The sequence below is a fragment of the Clupea harengus genome, chromosome 25 (genome assembly GCF_900700415.2).
Source record: "Clupea harengus chromosome 25, Ch_v2.0.2, whole genome shotgun sequence".
Lineage (NCBI taxonomy): Eukaryota > Metazoa > Chordata > Actinopteri > Clupeiformes > Clupeidae > Clupea > Clupea harengus.
Window position 1 is genome coordinate 3,287,746 of NC_045176.1, and position 20,500 is coordinate 3,308,245.

Sequence of the window (20,500 nt, forward strand, 5' to 3'; positions counted from 1 at the left end):
TTGTTGCTGCATTTGCACCACAGGACGATTTTGTTTTTCTGTTTTGCACTTCGACGCTGGTGCAAATGCAGTAAAATATTATATGTCGTTTTTGTTTTTTCCTTTTGTTTTTCTGTTTTGCACCTAAGGACAACAGGTTTTTGTGTCTGTATGCTGTATCTGGATTTCAGGGCTACACTGCAGGGGGGTATTCGTCGTAGCTCGCTAAACGGTTTAGTGAGCTAATTTTCAGGCTAAGATAAAAAACGCCCCTCTTTTTGGTTCGTGGAAGCAACTTTTGATCAATCACCATAGTTACATATCGATTAGCACTAACCTGCTCCAGGGCAGGCTAACGTAAGTGTAGCTGGATAAGCTTGCCACACCCCCGGAAAAAGGAGGGATCCCATTGACCAAGGACTGATATTAGAGTTAGATTAGCGGAGGGAGAGAGTTCTTTGCGATCGCCAAGATCCATTATTCTTGTATGAGCGCTACCGATTCAGCCGACAAGGAATCATTAATTTACAAGACCTTCTCGAGTCATTTATTGCAAACACCACATTGACTGTCTTGCGCTTTTTTGCGAGTGGTACATTTTTGTAGTGTCGGTGATGCGGAGAACAAAGCACTCATAATTGTATGAGTGTTATTAGTAGGAGAAATAAAGACAATTTATTTTCACTGCTTCAATTTATTGCATTTGTTATTTATACATTTAGTCATTTAACAGACGCTTTTATTCAAAGCGACTTCCAAGGAAATGTAAAACTACATCGAGGAAGGAGGTGAGGGGATTTGAACTAGCAACCATGCAGATTCAAACCGGTAGTGGAAACCTCTGTACCAGCTGACTCTTGCCGTCAGGTATTCATACATAGATATCACCCTATAAACATCCCAACACACCTTGCTCTCACAGCGGTGGTGGTGTTGAATTTTGCCATGATTATGGTCTTGTATTCTTCATAAGCGTTCATGTTCATCTCCTACTCGCCAGCGGAGAAAAAAAGAGCCCTTTTCTTTGAGTTTAGAACCATTATACCGTTAGAAAATCATGGTTTTGGTGATCGACCTTTCCTGCCTTTTGAAGTAGGACGTGCACGCGCAAATGCCATGATAACTTTAGCCTGGTTGAAATTAACCACATGATTAGGATGCGGATCAGCCGTTAACGAACCGATATTTGCTGTTCTCAATCAGCTCGCTAATCTTAACGGGCTAAAAGGCCAATTGATTAACTTAGCTTCAATCCTACGAAGAACGTACCCCTGGGCTGTGTTTGTGTTTTCTGTTTGTGTTTGTGTTTTCAACTCCACCATAATTTCTCAATGTTCCAATGATCGCTTCATTAAAAAATGCTTATCAGCTGTTTCAGTTCAGCTTTTGAGCTGCTGTTGTTGCAGAAGTAGATGCTTTATACTACATTCACTGAAGTGAACATTAGGCTTTAATTTCTGGCATACTGTGTGTAAGCATTTGTGAGTAAGACAAGAAAGATCCATAATTTAGGTATTGGGTCAGCCTGCATGTAAAGAGAATTTAAGCATTTTAGAAATTGGCTGCATATTGTGTGAAAACAACATGAATTGTGTTAATGGTGGGGTCCACAACAGACAGATGTTGTGCTAATTGTGTTTAGATTTTTGAAAATGCGACTACATATTGAACAAAAGGATGTTAGCGATTGTAAACTATGTGTGTGTGGGTGGGTGTGTGTGTGTGGAGGGGAAGGGGGGGTTGGGGGATGGGTGTGTGTTCTGGTATTCTAAATGGTCTCTACTGTCTAGCTCAGTGGTTCTCAAAGTGGGGGGCGCGCCCCCCTGGGGGGGCGCGAACACTCTCCAGGGGGGGCGCGATGTCACAGACGGAGAAAAAAAAAAACTACCGCCGACCTGTCACTGGTTAGTGAAAGCTCCCTCAGTGGCGAAATGCAAGGGGCTGGACTGACCCAAACAAATCAAATACAGTTTTGCTCCTGATCCACCAATCAAAACGGAGTTTTATCATTTTAACGCGAGTTGCACCTAAGTTTCCGAGTATTAAAAAAAAAACGCAGGCATTGGTAAGCGCTCACCCTGAGACGACACTCTGCAGAGTTTGTTCAATTTCTCTTGTTTCCTGTATCATTCAGATATTCATTGCTTTATAAACAGTCTTTTTAAAGACTCACTCCTTCCTTAGTAATACCTTACTGCGCTTGCAGTAGGTCTATTCGTAGCCTATTCTAAGGAGTAATTTGCTCCACAGTCTTTTGAAAAAGCTCGTAGCCCCGAGAGCTAGCCTAGCTAGCTACCTTCTTCCAACTGCAGCTAGCCCTTTTCTCCTTAACACCTACCTTTACATTTTTGTATCATCCACCGTGTTGCAACAAATAAAACACCAGCACTTGAATACTATTTTGTGCTGTCAGCTTGCAAAAGTTTGAGAACCCCTGGTCTAGCTGATGTATACTAGATTGATGGAATGATGAATGAGGGAGAGTTTTAGTCTTAGTTGTGAGCGTGAGTGTATCAGTGTCTCTGTGTGACACAGACACACTTCTCTCTCTCTCTGTCACACAGACAGACACACACACACACACACACACACACACACACAATCTACTGCTTTATGGCTGCAGGTGAGAGCACAGCAGAGAATTCCTGGAGATCATCAGTGCTGTGTGTGTGTGTGTGTGTTTGTGTGTTGGTATACCAAATGATCTTGACACTCTCGACGTTGTATACTAGATAGTTAGAGGGATAGATGGTTGGATGGATAGATGACAGAGGGAGATATTTAGTCTTAGTTGTATTGTGTGTATTCTGAAACTGTGTTGTCTGTCTTTTCATTGCTGTGATTCTCATCTATATGTCTTAATTTTAATGTGTGTGTGTCTACAGGCTGAGTTGTTGTGACCTCACAGAGAAGAGCTGTGCAGCTTTATCTTCAGCTCTCAGCTCAAACTCTTCCAGTCTGAGACAGCTGAACCTGGGTGGCAATAATCTGCTGGGAGATTCAGGAGTGGAGCTGCTTTCTACTGGTCTGGAGCATCCAAACTGTAGACTGGAGAAACTGGAGTAAGTCTGCCAGTTTGTGTGTGTGTGTGTGAGGGTGTCTGTATATGTGCGTGCACACATTATTGTCTGTCTGTCACACAGAGTCACTAAAACACACTCTCACTCATTCTTTCTCTCTCACACACACACACATACACACACACACTTCAAAGAGGAACTCCAGGAATTGTCTGCTGTGCTCTTTCACCTGCAGCCATAAGCATTTGATTGTGTGTGTGACTGTGTGTGTGTGTGTGTGTGTCTGGGGGTGGGTGGGTGGGTGTGTGTGTTGGTATTCTAAGTGATCTCTACTGTCTAGCTGATGTATACTAGATCGATAGATGGATGAATGAGGGAGAGTTTTAGTCTTAGTTGTGAGCGAGAGCGTATCAGTGTCTGTGTGACACAGACAAACACACATTTCTCTGTCTTTCACACAGACACACTGACTCTCTCTCTCTCTGTCACACAGACACACACACACACACACACACACACAAACACACACACACACACAATCTAATGCTTAATGGCTGCAGGTGAGAGCACAGCAGGGAATTCCTGGAGATCATCAGTGCTGTGTGTGTGTGTGTGTGTGTGTGTGTGTGTGTGTGTGTTGGTATTCCAAATTATCTTGACTGTGTAGGCGTATACTAGATCGTTAGAGGGATAGATGGATGGTTGGATGGATAGATGACAGAGGGAGATATTTAGTCTTAGTTGTATTGTGTGTATTCTGAAACTGTGTTGTCCGTCTCTTTATTGCTGTGATTCTCATCTATATGCCTTCATTTTAATGTGTGTGTGTCTACAGGTTGGGGGGTTGTAACCTCACAGTGAAGAGCTGTGCAGCTTTATCTTCAGCTCTCAGCTCAAACTCTTCCTGTCTGAGACAGCTGCACCTGAATTACAATAATCTGTTGGGAGATTCAGGAGTGGAGCTGCTTTCTACTGGTCTGGAGCATCCAAACTGTAGACTGGAGAAACTGGAGTAAGTCTGCCAGTTTGTGTGTGTGTGTGTGTGTGTGTGTGTGTGTGTGTGTGTGTGTCTGTATATGTGCGTGCACACATTATTGTCTGTCTGTCACACAGAGTCACTAAAACACACTCTCACTCATTCTTTCTCTCTCTCACACACACACATACACACACACACTGCAAAGAGGAACTCCAGGAATTGTCTGCTGTGCTCTTTCACCTGCAGCCATAAGCATTTGATCGTGTGTGTGTGGGGGTGGGCGGGTGTGTGTGTGTGTTGGTATTCTAAGTGATCTCTACTCTCTAGCTGATGTATACTAGATCGATGGATGGATGAATGAGGGAGAGTTTTAGTCTTAGTTGCGAGCGAGAGCGTATCAGTGTCTCTGTGTGACACAGACAAACACACATTTCTCTGTCTTTCACACAGACACACTGATTCCCTCTCTCTCTCTCTCTCTCTCTCACTCACACACACACACACACACACACACACACAATCTAATGCTTTATGGCTGCAGGTGAGAGCACAGCAGGGAATTCCTAGAGATCATCAGTGCTGTGTGTGTGTGTGTGTGTGTGTGTGTGTGTGTGTGTGTGGGGTGTGTGTGTGTGTGTGTGTGTGAGTGTGTGTGTTGGTATACCAAATTATCTTGACTGTCTAGGCGTTGTATACTAGATAGTTAGAGGGATAGATGGATGGTTGGATGGATAGATGAAAGAGGGAGATATTTAGTCTTAGATGTATTGTGTGTTTTCTGAAACTGTGTTGTCTGTCTCTTTATTGCTGTGATTCTCATCTATATGCCTTAATTTTAATGTGTGTGTCTACAGGCTGAGGGGTTGTAACCTCACAGAGAAGAGCTGTGCAGCTTTATGTGTGTGTGAGTGTGTGTTGGTATACCAAATAATCTTGACTGTCTAGGCGTTGTATACTAGATAGTTAGATGGATAGATGGATGGTTGGATGGATAGATGAAAGAGGGAGATATTTAGTCTTAGTTGTATTGTGTGTATTCTGAAACTGTGTTGTCTGTCTCTTTATTGCTGTGATTTTCATCTGTATGCCTTCATTTTAATGTGTGTGTGTCTACAGGCTGAGGTATTGTACAATCACAGAGAAGAGCTGTGCAGCTTTATCTTCAGCTCTCAGCTCAAACTCTTCCAGTCTGAGACAGCTGCACCTGGGAGACAATTATCGGCTGGGAGATTCAGGAGTGGAGCTGCTTTCTACTGGTCTGGAGCATCCAAACTGCAGACTGGAGGAACTGGAGTAAGTCTGCCAGTTTGTGTGTTTGTGTGTGAGGGTGTCTGTATATGTGCGTGCACACATTATTGTCTGTCTGTCACACAGAGTCACTAAAACACACACTCTCTCTCATTCTCTCTCTCTCACAAACACACACACATACACACACACACAGGGCCGGCTCTAGCCCTTTGGTTGCCCTAGGCGAGATTGAGTTTTGCGCCCCCCACACACAATACTTAACATCACTTAACTTTGCATAGCAGTTTTTTCACCCACTTATAATTATACTATTCTACATTGCAGTTCAACAATAAATGTTGCATGGACAACAAACACCAGAATAGTTTCAGAACATTTTCTTTTTCATTAGTTTAAATAATTTATTACACACTCAAAGTTAGGATTAAGTTAACTCCATAAACTGTGCAAAACACTCTTAAGCACCTGTAAGGACATTTAAGCAAATTATGACCCTCTATAACCTAACTATACCCTCTACAAACAAAAGTGCTTTTATGGATACTGTACGTACCTCTACAAAATATCTCAAATACCTCACTACAATTCTTCCAGTCATTTAGGCCACTCCTAATGAGGTGGTCATTTTTCTGTGAAAAGAGCTTGCAGCAGAAGCAATACAGAGTATTGTTTTTCCTTGAATATACAAGCCAGCTTCTCTTGATTTTCTCCCCATTTACTGATTTCCTGTAGAAGTGGTTGTGGTGGCAGCTTCTCCCATCATCTCTTTTTGGAAATGTAAAGTCTGGACTGGTCTGGTATGGTCCTCTGCAAACTAACTCTGTCCTTACCGGATCACAGCTGGCCAGTCAGCAGGATCTATAGGTTCTCCCTGGATAGCAGGAATTGTGGAGGGTGAGGTGTCTGCAGGCGGCAGTGTAGTTTCACTGGTGCCCAGAGTGCTTGATGTGGTCCTGGATGTCCCTTCACCTTCACCTGTATTCAAGCATATTGTATAGCCAGACAAGCAGTGTTTAATATAATAAGTGAAATGATCATGAATGTGGTTGAACTTCTTTAAGAAAACAAGCTATTGTATTTAATACATGCTAACATGTTTCTATTGTACTTTAAAGTATGGATGTGGCTTGAATAAATACTATTAAATAGACTCACCTGATGCAGGCTGTGTGTTACTGGCCCGTGTGTTACTGGCCCCTTGAGTACTACTGGATGTCCCTTCTCCTGCAGCTGTATTTAAACACAGAGTTCATCCATGCTGTTCGTTACACAGTTGCATTTGGTCATTTCTATCATCCTACCACATAGTTGCATTGTACAAATACATTTTATCTGACCATGTAACTTGTAGTAGATATATTACAATTACTGCCACAAGGCTAAATAATACTAGGCTACTGATTACAATTAGTAGTATTAATGTGATGTGATTATTAAAGTAATAATTGCTAATAATAATAACAATAACAAAAACCGCAACAGTAGTACTAGTTGTGTGGGCTACTTACAAAGTTCAGAGGGAGGCGAATCAGGCGTCCTTTCTACAGCGGCCTCTGCAAAAATTGCCTGAGTGCATCTGGCCAATTTAAAACAAAAATAAACAAAATGTTTAGTATATTCCTGGGGAGGAACTGTACAGAAGGGTGAACACCACCACTATCCCCAAAATGGTTACTGTGTGTGCACCTGCTAGTTGTGAACAGTCACTAAACAGAACTTATGCCATTTATAATTAATGTAGACAGCAACTGTACTTTTCATAACTAGCATACGTTATCCAGATACTGGTCTTTTGACATTTACATCCATGTAGGTTATCAGTGAAGTTACGTTTGCTAGTAATAGCCTACGTAGCAAATTAGCAAAGTAACAGTCGCTAGCTAGCTATAGCTAGCCTAAGTGACAGCAATGAAACGTCCAATATTAGGTGATGCACAATACTACATGTATTTCGTTTGACACCTTAATGGCTGAGATGAGAAGACTTACCTCTATACTTGGCTTTCTTTTCCTCTTCTTCCTTTCTTCGTTTTCGTCCCTGTGCTCCAGATGGTATTGACCGCTTCATTTGTGCGAATGTCACGTAGCTGGCACGCTCACGGCTCACCCCACCCTGGCAATGTGCAGGAGCCCTCACATAACTAACGTAACGTAACTTAACGCAACCGCCCCCCCTATCGACAATAACCATCAATTCAATCTAAAAATCAGGTTGAAGTAAACGTAGGGCTGAAGGGGCGCCCTCGGATGATCATGATTAATAAACATGTTTTTATTTGCTTGTTATTCTAACTATGATTAATGGGAAGTAGGTCCAAGGGCGACGCTAGAGGGCGCCCCCAACCCATTTGTCGCCCTAGGCAGTCGCCTAGTTCGCCTATAGCAATCGCCGGCCCTGCACACACACACACACACATACACACACACACTGAGGAACTCCAGGAATTGTCTGCTGTGCTCTTTCACCTGCAGCCATAAACATTTGATCGTGTGTGTGTGTGTGTGTGTGTTGGTATTCTAAATGATCTCTACTGTCTAGCTGATGTATACTAGATCGATGGATGGATGAATGAGGGAGAGTTTTAGTCTTAGTTGTGAGCGTGAGCGTATCAGTGTCTCTGTGTGACACAGACAAACACACATTTCTCTGTCTTTCACACAGACACACTGACTCTCCCTCTCTCTCTCTCTCTCTGTCTCTGTATGCACACACACACACACACACACACACACACACACACACACACACACACACACACACACACACACACACAAACACACAAACAAACAAACAAACAAACAAACAAACACACACAATCTATTGCTTTATGGCTGCAGGTGAGAGCACAGCAGGGAATTCCTGGAGATCATCAGTGGTGTGTGTGTGTGTGTGTGTGTGTGTGTGTGTGTGTGTGTGCATGCATATTGGGTGAAAACAGCATGAATTCTGGTAATGGTGGGGTCCACAACAGACCGATGTTGTGCACACTGGACACCCCCAGAGTTTGCCCAGAAAGATGAAAGGCAGGGAACTTAATATCCATGTCCTCCTTAGTTCTACAGACCATTACCACGCTCTTCTTGGCATTATATTTAACATCAAAATCGACCCCATAATTAGTGCAGATGTTAAGCAGCTGTTGAAACCAACCTGTACTAGGGGATAGTAAAGCTAGGTCGTCTGCATACATAAAATGGTTGACCAGGGAATCACCTATCATACAACCTGTACTGCATCCCCCCAGCTGCCTGGAAAGGTCGTCCATATAGATATTGAAAAGGGCTGGGGATAATATACCCCCCTGCCGGACCCCGTTCCCAACATTAAAAGGGGTAGATAAGATGTTCCCCCATCTTACTCTCATACTCTGGTTTGCATACCAGTAAGCTAGGATGCGTACTAAGCTACTGGGCACACCCCTAAGCTTGAGTTTATTAAACAGCTTAAAGTGGTGGACGCTGTCAAATGCTTTGGATGCATTAATAAACCCTATAAGCATAGTAGAGCCCTGCCTTCTATATGTGTCTATTGCCTCTTTCAGAGCATAAATACATAGGTTGGTACTATGCTTGGGCTTAAAGCCAAACTGATTGTCAGTGGTGGTTATGAATTCACTTATCCTGTAAAGGATTAATCTTTCTAGCACTTTGGAGAGAATACTGGCAAGTGCTATGGGTCTATAGTTATCAATACTTCCGATTTTACCAGCCTTATCTTTGATAACCGGGACAAGAACTACTGACAGCATGGAGTCTGGCAATATACCATGAGTCACCGTCCCAGTAAAGCAGATAGACAATAGCACTGCCAACCTGGGGCCAGCTAACTTTAGGTGCTCTGCTGTGATGTTGTCCAGTCCACAAGCTTTCTTGTTTGCAAGTTGCCCTATGGCACTGAGAATATCATTGGGGTGTAAACAAATACTTTCCTCATCTATTTTGCCAACATGATAAGGCTCATATTTAATACAATTGAACAGCTCTGCATAATGCTGCCTCCATAGGTCAGCTATTGCCACTACATCAGTTACCCCCTCTATACTGCATGGAATAGCTGCTTTAGCCCTATTAAGGGTTTTTACCTCTTTCCTCATTTTTAAGCAAATCATCAGCCATAGAGTGAGCACTCAGCCCCTGCTCTTGTTTGTTTATATAGCGCAGAGCATATTTATACTTAGCATTCATTTTCTTTTTATAATCAAGTTCAAGTCCCTGCCTAGGCCTACCAGCTATTATAAATTATTTTGAACTACAGTCAATAAAAAGTTGCAACAATATATATAAAGACAAGAAATCAAACCACAACATTCTCATCGTTCCGAATTTGCTTTCACAGTTGTTTTACCTTTTTCCAAAGTCGATAGATTTCTGTGTCAGAAAAGGCTCCTTCTCTTATCAAACATGTAGCATCATTAACAAACTGCAATCGGTCCTGGAAGAAGTTTGAATAACGCCTCCGTTTCCATCTCTGACATTATATCTGATATTAGCCTTTCCATCTCTTCTGCTTGTTTAACAACAAACTGAGCACTAGGACCAGGATTATCTGTGACAGGCTCAAGGGAAATAAGATCAGCCACCTCACAAGCTGCTACTGTGGGCTAAATCACGAGCAGCCCACCCACGCCCGCTCCCCCCTTACAGAAACCATCCGTGTCCGGGCCACATTTACATTTAGTCATTTAGCAGACGCTTTTGTCCAAAGCGACGTACAAGGGAGAGAACAGTCAAGCTAAGAGCAATAAAAAGCATAGTGTAACAATAAATACTACTTTACATATGATACAGGACAGTGTTGTGTCTTGTGTGCTTGCAATTTTGATGCACTGGACTGTCACCATCTCCATATCTCCATATATTAATAGCAAATGACTCTTTACATCAACAGAGGGAACTGGATATTTAAACTAAATGTAACTAGAAAAAACTAAGTAAATCTGAATACACGCTCTGGTCATTTTCAGCGTTGCAAGAGTCTCAGTCTTTATCAGTCTTCTTGATTAAAGAATGAATTTGAATTTGGAACTGTGCAAAGCAACAACATGCTTGAAACTTAGTATCTGTGGTGATAGGTGAAAATTCACCCTAGTTACCTCAGGACTCCGGAGCTGCATATAAGTATATTTATTAGACAAACAACAATTGCAATCGGGTTCACTCCCAGCACAAGGCTGAAAGTGAAGCAATATTAAACACATCGCACAAGGTTTATATAGTCAGAAGTTGAGCGTTCAGCAGAGATAACCACGTGGTGGATTTCTGACGTCCGAGGCAAGGATGGAAGTTTTGCAAGGTCGGAAGAAGCACAGTTCGACCCTTCTTATTACATCTGGTCTAAACATGCTCTTGTACATATGCAGACTAAGTGGCACCTAATATTCTAAGTTACACACACGCAGAAACACAGAAAAGCCATGTTCCTGCTTACATAAGTACATGATTCATATAAGGTATTTAATAATACAAGGCACTTGATTATTATATTCTTAAGTCATTAACAGTGTTTGGAAATTATCTCCATCATGTGGTATGACTCGTCATGCAGTATGAGTTTGGGAAAAGTATCAAAACGCTACAGTCTCATGTAGAGTAGTTAGCATCTTCACATTTGATGTACATTGAGATAAATTGTCTTCCATTATCATTTGCCTTCATGAAAGGGGAAGGTGGTTACTGAGATAAACTACTACAGTGTGAATATTTATTACAAATATAAATATGGAAATAGTACAGAGCAACTGTGAGCACACCCTATACTAAAGAGACCTGTGTGTGTGTGTGTGTCACACCCTACAGTACAGAGACCCGTCTATGTGTGTGTGCATGTTTGTGTCACACCCTACAATAGATAGACCTCGGTGTGTGTGGGTGTGTGTGTGTGTGTGTGTGTGTGTGTGTGTGTGTGTGTGTGTGTGTAACACCCTATAGTCGAAATACCCATGTTGAGTGTGTGTGTGTGTGTGTGTGTGTGTGTGTGTCACCCTACAGTAGAGGGACCTGTGCGTGTGTCACACCGTACATTAGAGAGACCTGTGTGTGAGTGTGTGTGTTTGTGTGTTTGTGTCACATCCTATAGTACAAAATACCTGTATATGTGTGTGTCACCCCTTACAGTAACCTACAGACCTGTGTCGTATGTGTCTGTGTGCCTGATCTATTCTCAGTTCTGATCATATTTTGCTTCTTTGTCTGATGAGGCAGCTCTGTTTGAGTTTGGAATTGTGTGGTGTGTATGTGGGGCGTGTTGGGCTTTGTGTTGATTCTGTGTTCTCTATAATGTGTTTACAGTCTGAGCTACTGTAACCTTACTCTGAGGAGCTGCTCATCTTTAGCTTCAGCTCTCAGATCAAACCCCTCCAGTCTGAGAGAGCTGCACCTGGGAGGAAACAACCTGCAGCAGTCTGATGTGGAGCTGCTTTCTGCTCTACAGAAAGATCCTGAATATAAGCTGACTAAACTAGAGTAAGTAATGAATACAGCACATACAATTACATTCCATGTTATCCACTGTACATATAAACATGTGTCACTGTGTCTATTTATCATCTCCATATATGATATATTTGGATATGTGTGATGTTTAAAATATTATAATCAGAGTATAATCTGTGTGATGTGTAAAATGTCGTTAGCAGACATTAGTCTGACTGGAGCAGAGCTGTTCTACATGTTTACACATGTCAGTGTTGAGGAATCCTAATGGGGAAACCTCATAGTGAGGATGATGTAATCTACAAAATCTCCTCAACAGGTATTAACTGGGCAGCCATCGATCATCCATCAGTATGACTGGAGCAGAGCTGCTGCAGATGTTGCAGTTTCCAGACACTCAGTACCAGATGATCATCCAGCTGCCCCACGGATCAGCACTGTGTGTCTACCTGTCCACTGCTACACTATAAAGGGTTATTTAGTTTTCTAGTGATATATAACCATCATCTCTAAACTGATTAAACCGATATTTGTAAACTGATTAATTATTTTCTTAACTGCATTAATGTCAATAATCCTTTTTTTATATCAAGCACTAATCTTAAAGATTCTTTATTTAATCCTTACTAGATAAAATATCAGTCTTTTATATAATACTTCTACAGACTATGTGGGTATCAACATGTAAATATTTTCCTTTGTTGTGTTTGAGCAAGTGGAGACTCAGTTTTATAGTTATTTTGTTTTCTAGTGTAATAATGTTTCTATCTATCATCACCATTTCTGAATTAATACAATCACTGTTGTAAATGGACTCCTCTTTCCTTCCTATGTTGTACATGTAGGGACTGTATATATAATCACCATTTCTGAATGAATTCCATCACCATTTGTAATCTGATTCTTCTTCTTTAATAATGTTGTACCTGTAGGGACTGTATTTCCAGCAGATATTGCCTAATAGATACTCCTAATGGTGTGAGTGAACACAGCACTAACCAGAGATCAGGGGTGCTGTTCAAACATATTCAAGGCTTTCATGTGGTCTCATGATTAAGGTGCCAGTTCATCTTCAAGGGGGTAATTCATCTTCAATGTGGCACCTCATGTTTAAGATGGAAGTCCATGTCTTAGTCATGTGACCGGCACTGACTTCAAATTATGTGTGTAATATTAATGAATATATCTGGTCAGATGTAATATCTGGTTATCAATAAGCTTTTTGATGTTACCATGAAATGTCATGAATGTCATGAGATGTTCTCCCAATGTAATGAAATGTTTTTTGAAGTAGAGCCTTTCACTGAGTGAACAGAGGGTGGCGCTGTGACTTGGTTATGATGAAAACTGTGCTCTCAATGTTAGGTGGGATAGAAGAAAGTATTCTTGCCGTCTTGTCTCTAATGTCATGTGCTCAGGGGGTAAAATATTACGTGTTTTTGAAATAAACCAAAATATTATTCAAACAAGATGTTGCATATGTTCATTAACAGACACTTTCATCCAAACTGATCTCCAGTACAGATAAGATAAACGTCATCAGTAACAGTAATACATTATGGCATTGTGTGTGTGCTGCTTCACAGTGAAACCAGTTTATCATGGTGTTGCAACACTTAATCATTTCCCTTAAGGTTACAAAGGTATTGAATTGCTGACTGAATGTTCTCTTGTCATCTTTAAAATAAATACAATGTTTTTTACCTTATTTTGTAATGTTTAAGGTGTTGCCTGTCTGTAAAGCAATAAAGTCAGATTTTATCAGATTTTAAAAAGCATGGCTTATCTTTTTCAGGACCCCAAACTTCTTAACCCTCCTGTTATCTTTAGGGTCTCACAGACCCCAGGCATATTTCACAGGCTTATAGGCTTCAGGCTTTACCTAATTCCATGAGAACTGTTGGAAAAATAAGAGTTCAACTTGTCAACATATTTCAGACGCCCTCTACGAAAAGAGTAACACTCTTCATCCTTGGGCTCTGAGAGACCGCTGCAAAGGAAAAATAAGATTAAATGCAGCAAATTGACATGTTCAGTTGAACTAAAGATGGCCTTTCAATATAAGTGCTACAGTCCATCAAACACCTACGCATGCACACACGCGCACGCACGCACACAAAGAGACACACACACACACGTTGGTGTAATCATTAAAATAAGGAAAAATAATTTACAGTCACTAATAAATCAATTGTATTCACTAATCATTTATATCCATTATACAGTTACATTCACTTTGGTTTTGAAAGAATGTGCTGCTAATGTAGGTTCTTGTCATGTGCCTTAGTGATGAGAGTGAGAATGAATAGCAGGTGTCTTAGACTGAGGATCATGTGGAGGATCCTGATTTGACAAATGTATTTGTGAAGCAGACACACATAACTCATAACGAGTATTATGTCTGGATCGCAAAACAAAATGTTTTCATATCTTTTTTGGATTTTACAATCCACCATTACTTTTTAAAATCAATTTTGTACCATATGTGCACGTAAAGTGGGCACCTTAAATGTGTTCAAATGTGGTCATTTTGGGTGAACTGATTATTTAAATGTATAATTGAAGACAGAACCATTTAAAAAAAGATATTTGAAAGAACATATCCAAAGTTAATGGAGACTCAGTCAGGCAATGGTATAAAAATCAGGAACAAGGTTTAATACTTTACAATGGTAAACACCAAGGGAGAGAGAGCAAGCATGGCTTCACATAACGATTCATCAGCTTCTCTGATTTGAACAGAACAAGAATCAGTTTTAGTATCTCAGGTCTGACAGGAGCTTACATAGGTCACACTGAGTCAGCAGGATCACCAGGCTACCATTATCAAGTGTTACCCTGGCGATTAAGAGAAGATGTCTAATGTTGCAGGAAATGCGCTCAGGTGTAAGAGTGACATGATGACCTAAGAGACACACAGTCCCAGAAACGTTTCATTCTCATCTCTAAGGACACAGGGACAGGATATACTCAGAGACAGAGTCACACAGGTATCACAAGAACATTAAGTTACACATGAGAACACAGACATTCAGGGATTCTTCCCCAATTCTAATTCTAGGACATATACTGTAAGTGCATGAACCACATATAACAATCATCAGATATATAGTCTGATTTGGAACTATCTAATTATGAACTTCAACACTTCTAAAATAGCTGGACTCTCTGAGACCCTAAGGATAAGGGAAGTTAAGTCATTTGAGGACAACAGGATGATTCCGCGTAGCATTATTTTAATATGAACTCGTGCACATGTGTACAAATATGCTCATGTATGTTTTTCCACACTGTTAAGGCTAAGCTAAGGTTATGTTCTAAGTTGCCAGTGGTGCTTCTGTACAGCAGTGGACTCTGAGCCCTTGATCTGACACAGATGCTGTGGGATTTGCTCCACATAGGTACAAGTTACTAATGCAGTTACATATTCAAACGAGTCTAAAGTGAGTAATCTAAAGTTACAAATGTAAGAGAAACATATGAAACATTCAAACATTCAGAGAGTATGAACATACCTGGCTGCTCAGAGGATGATGGCTACACACATAGAGTGCAGGATGCCCTGGCTGCAGAATACTCTTAGTCCTTTGACTTTCTTCCCTTTAAATACCCATTTGATTTAGTCCTGCATCTGGTATGATAATTAATCACATGTACAGTGATGTTTATGATGGGGATCACACAGTCAAACAGACAAATAGAGGGGGTTGTCACCTAAAGAGGGGGTTGGTTTGCTCAAGAGGGAGATTATCTACAACCCACAGAGACCAGAATTCTCATGTTTCTGAGATCCATGTTAAAGCTAATCTATTCAGCTGCAGGATGGAGACCACTGACCACTCAGACTGAGACCATTCAAATGAACCAAACTTGACAAAGAAATCATCTTCTAATGCAGTATCTTGAATCCATTTTCCTGGCCTTAGTTTAACCCTTGCATGGAAAAGCACAGGGAGAAAACCAGAGACAGATGATAGAGATAAGAACACCAGCAGGGGTGTGGGGAAGTCAACCAAATGGAACAATGCAGTTCTGGAATGTTGTAAGAGGCATAATAATTTAACAACAACCGACCCACACCTAGTGAGTAATTGCAAACTAGAAGCCAATCTGTGTTTTTATAATCCAATGATTCTCGGCTTGCCTTACACAACTACCTACAGACGATGTGTGTGTATCAGATAGCAGCCCTATGCCTCGGCTGCATTCCTCATAGATGCCCTGCTACATTTCTCTGCCAGCTCTTGTGGCACTGTGCCAGGCCAGAGTAGCTGATGTGTGTGTGGTTCCGGCTCCTCTGCCCTGTGTCTATCTGCTTTTACATGTCAGACAGACAGACAGACAGACAGACAGACAGACAGACAGACAGACAGACAGACAGACCCAGTTCCAAGTGTAATATACATTTAACCGAGCACAATGCAAGGAGACCTACATTCTGTTGAGCTCATATTTTAACATGGAAAGTATGATTTAATGAGCCTGAATGGACACTTAATTCTGACAGATGTGTTTGCCTGTGTTCCTTCAAACCCCAGAAGAACAGGTGTAACGATCCCACAATATCCCATGTGCACTTTGACTCTCCATAGGGTGGAAGTCTTTCTATTGAAAAAAAAACGTCCACGTGTTTGGGAATTTACAAAAGTGAAAGAAAACTTTCCACTAGCTGGTTGAACCTGTTTGTCCAGGTACATTTGCCTCGACGGATTTCATGTTGGGTAGGACTGTTTCTCCAGTTGGGAAAACTAGGTGTACTTAATAAAAAGGTGAGTTGGTGTTTTTACTTGATCTCTATGTAGTTTTGATTATCATAACTATTTTATGTTACTTGTAGCACTATGCCAGCTTGAATTGTATTGTTTAATTTGTATTGTTTTATGTTGTGATGTATATTCCGTGTAAGCACACTGAGAGCCACTTTACCAAGTCAAATTCCTTGTTTGTGCAAACTTACTTGGCCAATAAAACCTGATTCTGATTCTGAATATTGTCCACATAGACTAGAGGATAGAAATAGACAAGGCTGCCTTGGGCGAGAACTTGATATTTTATGTGTGTTTAAAACATTTATAACAATATTCAGATGGATCAGATGTCACTTGCTGGGCCTTTATCCATCGCTAATATACCATATGTGTTTTTACGAGGTGAAAAGTAAAAAAAGTAAAAGAAAAGGGTGGGGTATTTCCTGGTAGACCTATAAAAAGCTTTGTGCAGTCCACAATCACAGACAGTCCAGGCACCTCAGAGAGATGTTGCAAAAGAAAATTCATCGTTATTGTCCACAGCACCGATTTCAATCACTCCAAAAGTTAATATGCAAAACATTTATACATTTTCTTCACAGAATGTTAAAGTTTTTAATATAATGACCTTCATACTATAGGTAAAGGTTATATAGAATTTAAAGAGATTTTAAGTTCCAGAATCTACATGTATGGGATCACTGTAAGCTGATTGGTCCATGATGTCTTAGTTCACAATTTTACCAATGTGTTATTTGACAAGAGACAGCAACACAGTAAATGTGTCAGCACAAGATCAGGGTTTTTAAAAATGTGCACCAAATGTTTCAGAGCATTTGACATGTTTCAATAGGCCTACGCTCCTTCCTGTAATGTGATATGTTGAGTAAAAATATCCGTTTACAGAGCACATATAGGTTATTCGCATTTTCACATCAGCCATGCTAAGTCATGCTACTTTTGCACATTTTAACAATGTGTGCTTCCTGAAACCTTTGATTCTTTGTTAACGATGTTTAGTAAGCGTGACGTCGATGCAACTACTTACAGATGATGTGTGTGTATCAGATAGCAGCCTTATGCCTCGGCTGCATTCCCCATAGCTGCCCTGCTACAGTTCTCTGCCAGCCCTTGTGGCACTGTGCCAGGCCAGAGTAGATGATGTGTGTGTGGTTTTGGCTCTTCTGCCCTGTGTCTATCTGCTTTTACATGGCTGGCAGACAGACAGACAGACAGACAGACAGACAGACAGACAGACAGACAGACAGACAGACAGACAGACAGACAGACAGACAGACACACAGACAGACACACAGACAGACAGACAGACAGACCCAGTTTCAAGTGTAATGGGCATTTAACCAAGCACAATGCAAGGAGACCTGTTGTGATGATAGTTTTACATCAAAAGTATGATTTAATGAGCCTGAATGGACGCTTAATTCTGACAGATGTGTTTGCCTGTGTTCTTTCAAACCACAGAAGAACAGGTGCAGCGATTCCACAATATTCCATGTGCACTTTGACACTCCATAGGGTGGAGCTCTTTCTATTATTCTGTGTGGCTCTGGCCCAGTAGAAAAACGTCTGTGTGTCTGGGAGTAAACAAAAGAAAACTTTCCACTAGCTGGTTGAACCTGCTTGTCCAGGTACATTAGCGTCGATGGATTTCATGCTTCAGTTGTGAAAACTAGGTGTATTTAATGAAAACGTGAGTTGGTGTTTTATTTGATCTCTATGTATTTTTGATTATCAATTACTATTTTATGTTACATGTAGGTCTATGCCAGCTTGAAAATTGTACCCATAGAAAATAGAAACTGCAGGCTGCCTTTGGCCACAACTTGATATTCTATGTGTGTTTAAAAACATCAGTAACAATATTCAGATGGATCAGATGTCACTTGCTGGGCCTTTATGCATTGCTAATATACCATATGTGTTTTTAAGAGGTAAAAAGACATTGATCTGAATATGTGTTATTTCAAAGAGACTCTAAAAAGCCATGCAAAGCTGGATTAAAGACTAGAGTTAATAATCATTGACAATGATCAATAATCCAATAAATCTTTTAATTTGTATTTTCTCCTCTTAACTAGACTTAGGTTAGAATGTAAGGGTCTCTAGTTAAGTGTCCTGCCATTTTGAATACTGTGTCTGAGGGAGGTATGAGGCCATACTATATGTGTCTTTCACCACCTCTCCTCTCAGGTCTTATGAGAGTGTCATTGTATTCCTTATACCCCCACCCCCATGATACAGGCCTCTGACACAATCGCTCTTGGCTGGATCCTCTCATTAACAACGTCCCCCGTGATCCAACATTGTGGCAGTTCCCGTTGAAAGGAAATATTTCTATATCCCAAATGTATCGGAGACTCAGTCAGATTGTGATGAAAAACCAAGTCCAGGTTTATTCTTTCAATGGCGCGCACCAGAGGAGGACAGAGAGATAGATTTCACTGAGTGTGTTCCACCTAAATCTCTTTCACTGCCTATCTTTTGGGAAAGCACAGAATATAAGCTGTGTGCATGCCAGGGGGGGTGGATCCCTAAATGCTAATTATTATATGTCTCTAGTCAGGGGGGGAAGCTGTGAGGGCTTTCTCACACCTCATGTAGGCCAGGAACAGAATACACATGAGAAGTTTTTACAACTCACGAAATCCAAAGAACACTAAAATGACCACTAGGTCAGATATATTGAATTATTGACTATGGAATATATTTATTAAACTAACTATCAAATGTCGGTCCCTTCACCGTATCAGAGTAGCTGCCTGATACATATTCAGGTCAGGGCTATTGGTTGACACCCATTGTTCTGTTTAGGATACTTAAACTTGGACTGATTCAATGTCTAATCAGAGACACGGGTGAATCTGCTGAGTGAAACCTTCTTCTCTCCCTTGATGCACATCATTACAAGAATAAAGCCTGTTTCCTGATTGATCATTCTCCGACTGAACCTCTTTATATCGAGTTCAACTCTTAAATATCCACTATGTCATCCTTACTAAATAAAATATGTCTTTTATAGTAGGGTAGACTGCTATATGTCACCTATAATACTTCTACAAACTATGTGGGTATCAACATGCACAAACACAACAGAGGTAGGTATTAACTGGTGGTGCCCCAGTTTTGCATTCCAGTGCCATCTATTGGACAAAAACTATATTGCACCTGAAGAGAGAGAGACCCCACCCAGCCTTGACCCCTGGTTTAGTTACTTACTTGACCACAACAGTGTTTAGTTTAGCTTACATTAGTTTAGATTCGTGAGGGCACTACATCACACTGGTACCATTTAAGTGAAAGAACACGGTAGAATAGGCTGTTGGATGTGTTGCAAGATGCAAACCCTGGAGACAGGAGGTACACCCATTCATTACTTCTTCTATGCATTTCTTCAGTGAAGAAATATATGTACAGCATTTGCATTATTATCATTCATTTGAATCAAAAGCATCCCAGTTTTTGCAGGCTTGTATGGAGGGTAAAAAAATAATAAAATCACCTTGTTTTAATTCAACATTTTAAAATAATCAGGCTTTGCTAGGCTGGTTTGAGTCTCCCCCTTTAATGATATGATATTTATTTATAGTACTTTATCTAGTACTAAAATAATAATCAACACTAAATAATGTTTACAGTATAGATCATATTAAAAGGAAAATACTGTATGTCCAATTGCTAAGAAGCTCTTTGATTTGATAAAAATATGATGAAAATAACGACATAAAAATAATGACATTCACAACACTATGTCTGGAGGATCTATACAGTATGCTTATATATTCAGTCGTTGTGTTTAAGTAATTCCTTCATTGTTCTGGTGTGAAACCCCCAGTCTGTCTCTATTAAACCCACTTCCACTGCATTCAGCTGAGCTAGGGAGTCTGGATATGGATAGACTATAAACCCCTCCACTGGACATGGCTATAAACCACTAGATTAGATTAACAGACAGAACAGACCATCCAATCAGATTCAAGTGTTCCTCATTGGAATATACTACAGTACAGTAATTATAACCCAAGTCATAAGGAAGGGACTCTTTAGTAGCCTGTTTTTTCAACGTAGAGGAC

At 40.7% G+C, this 20,500-nt stretch overlaps 1 protein-coding gene across 1 annotated transcript in view; it reads left to right on the top strand.

Annotated features, from left to right (window-relative positions):
- Window positions 1–12,362, top strand: part of LOC122128828 (ribonuclease inhibitor-like) — a 55,413-nt gene extending 43,051 nt beyond the window's left edge. The window contains exons 5-7 of the mRNA XM_042703684.1: window positions 2,865–3,041; window positions 11,518–11,691; window positions 11,981–12,362. Of these exons, the coding sequence (XP_042559618.1) occupies window positions 2,865–3,041; window positions 11,518–11,691; window positions 11,981–11,987 (358 nt within the window). The 3' untranslated portion in view covers window positions 11,988–12,362. The remainder of the gene's footprint in view (window positions 1–2,864; window positions 3,042–11,517; window positions 11,692–11,980) is intronic.
- Window positions 12,363–20,500: the final 8,138 nt, after the last annotated feature.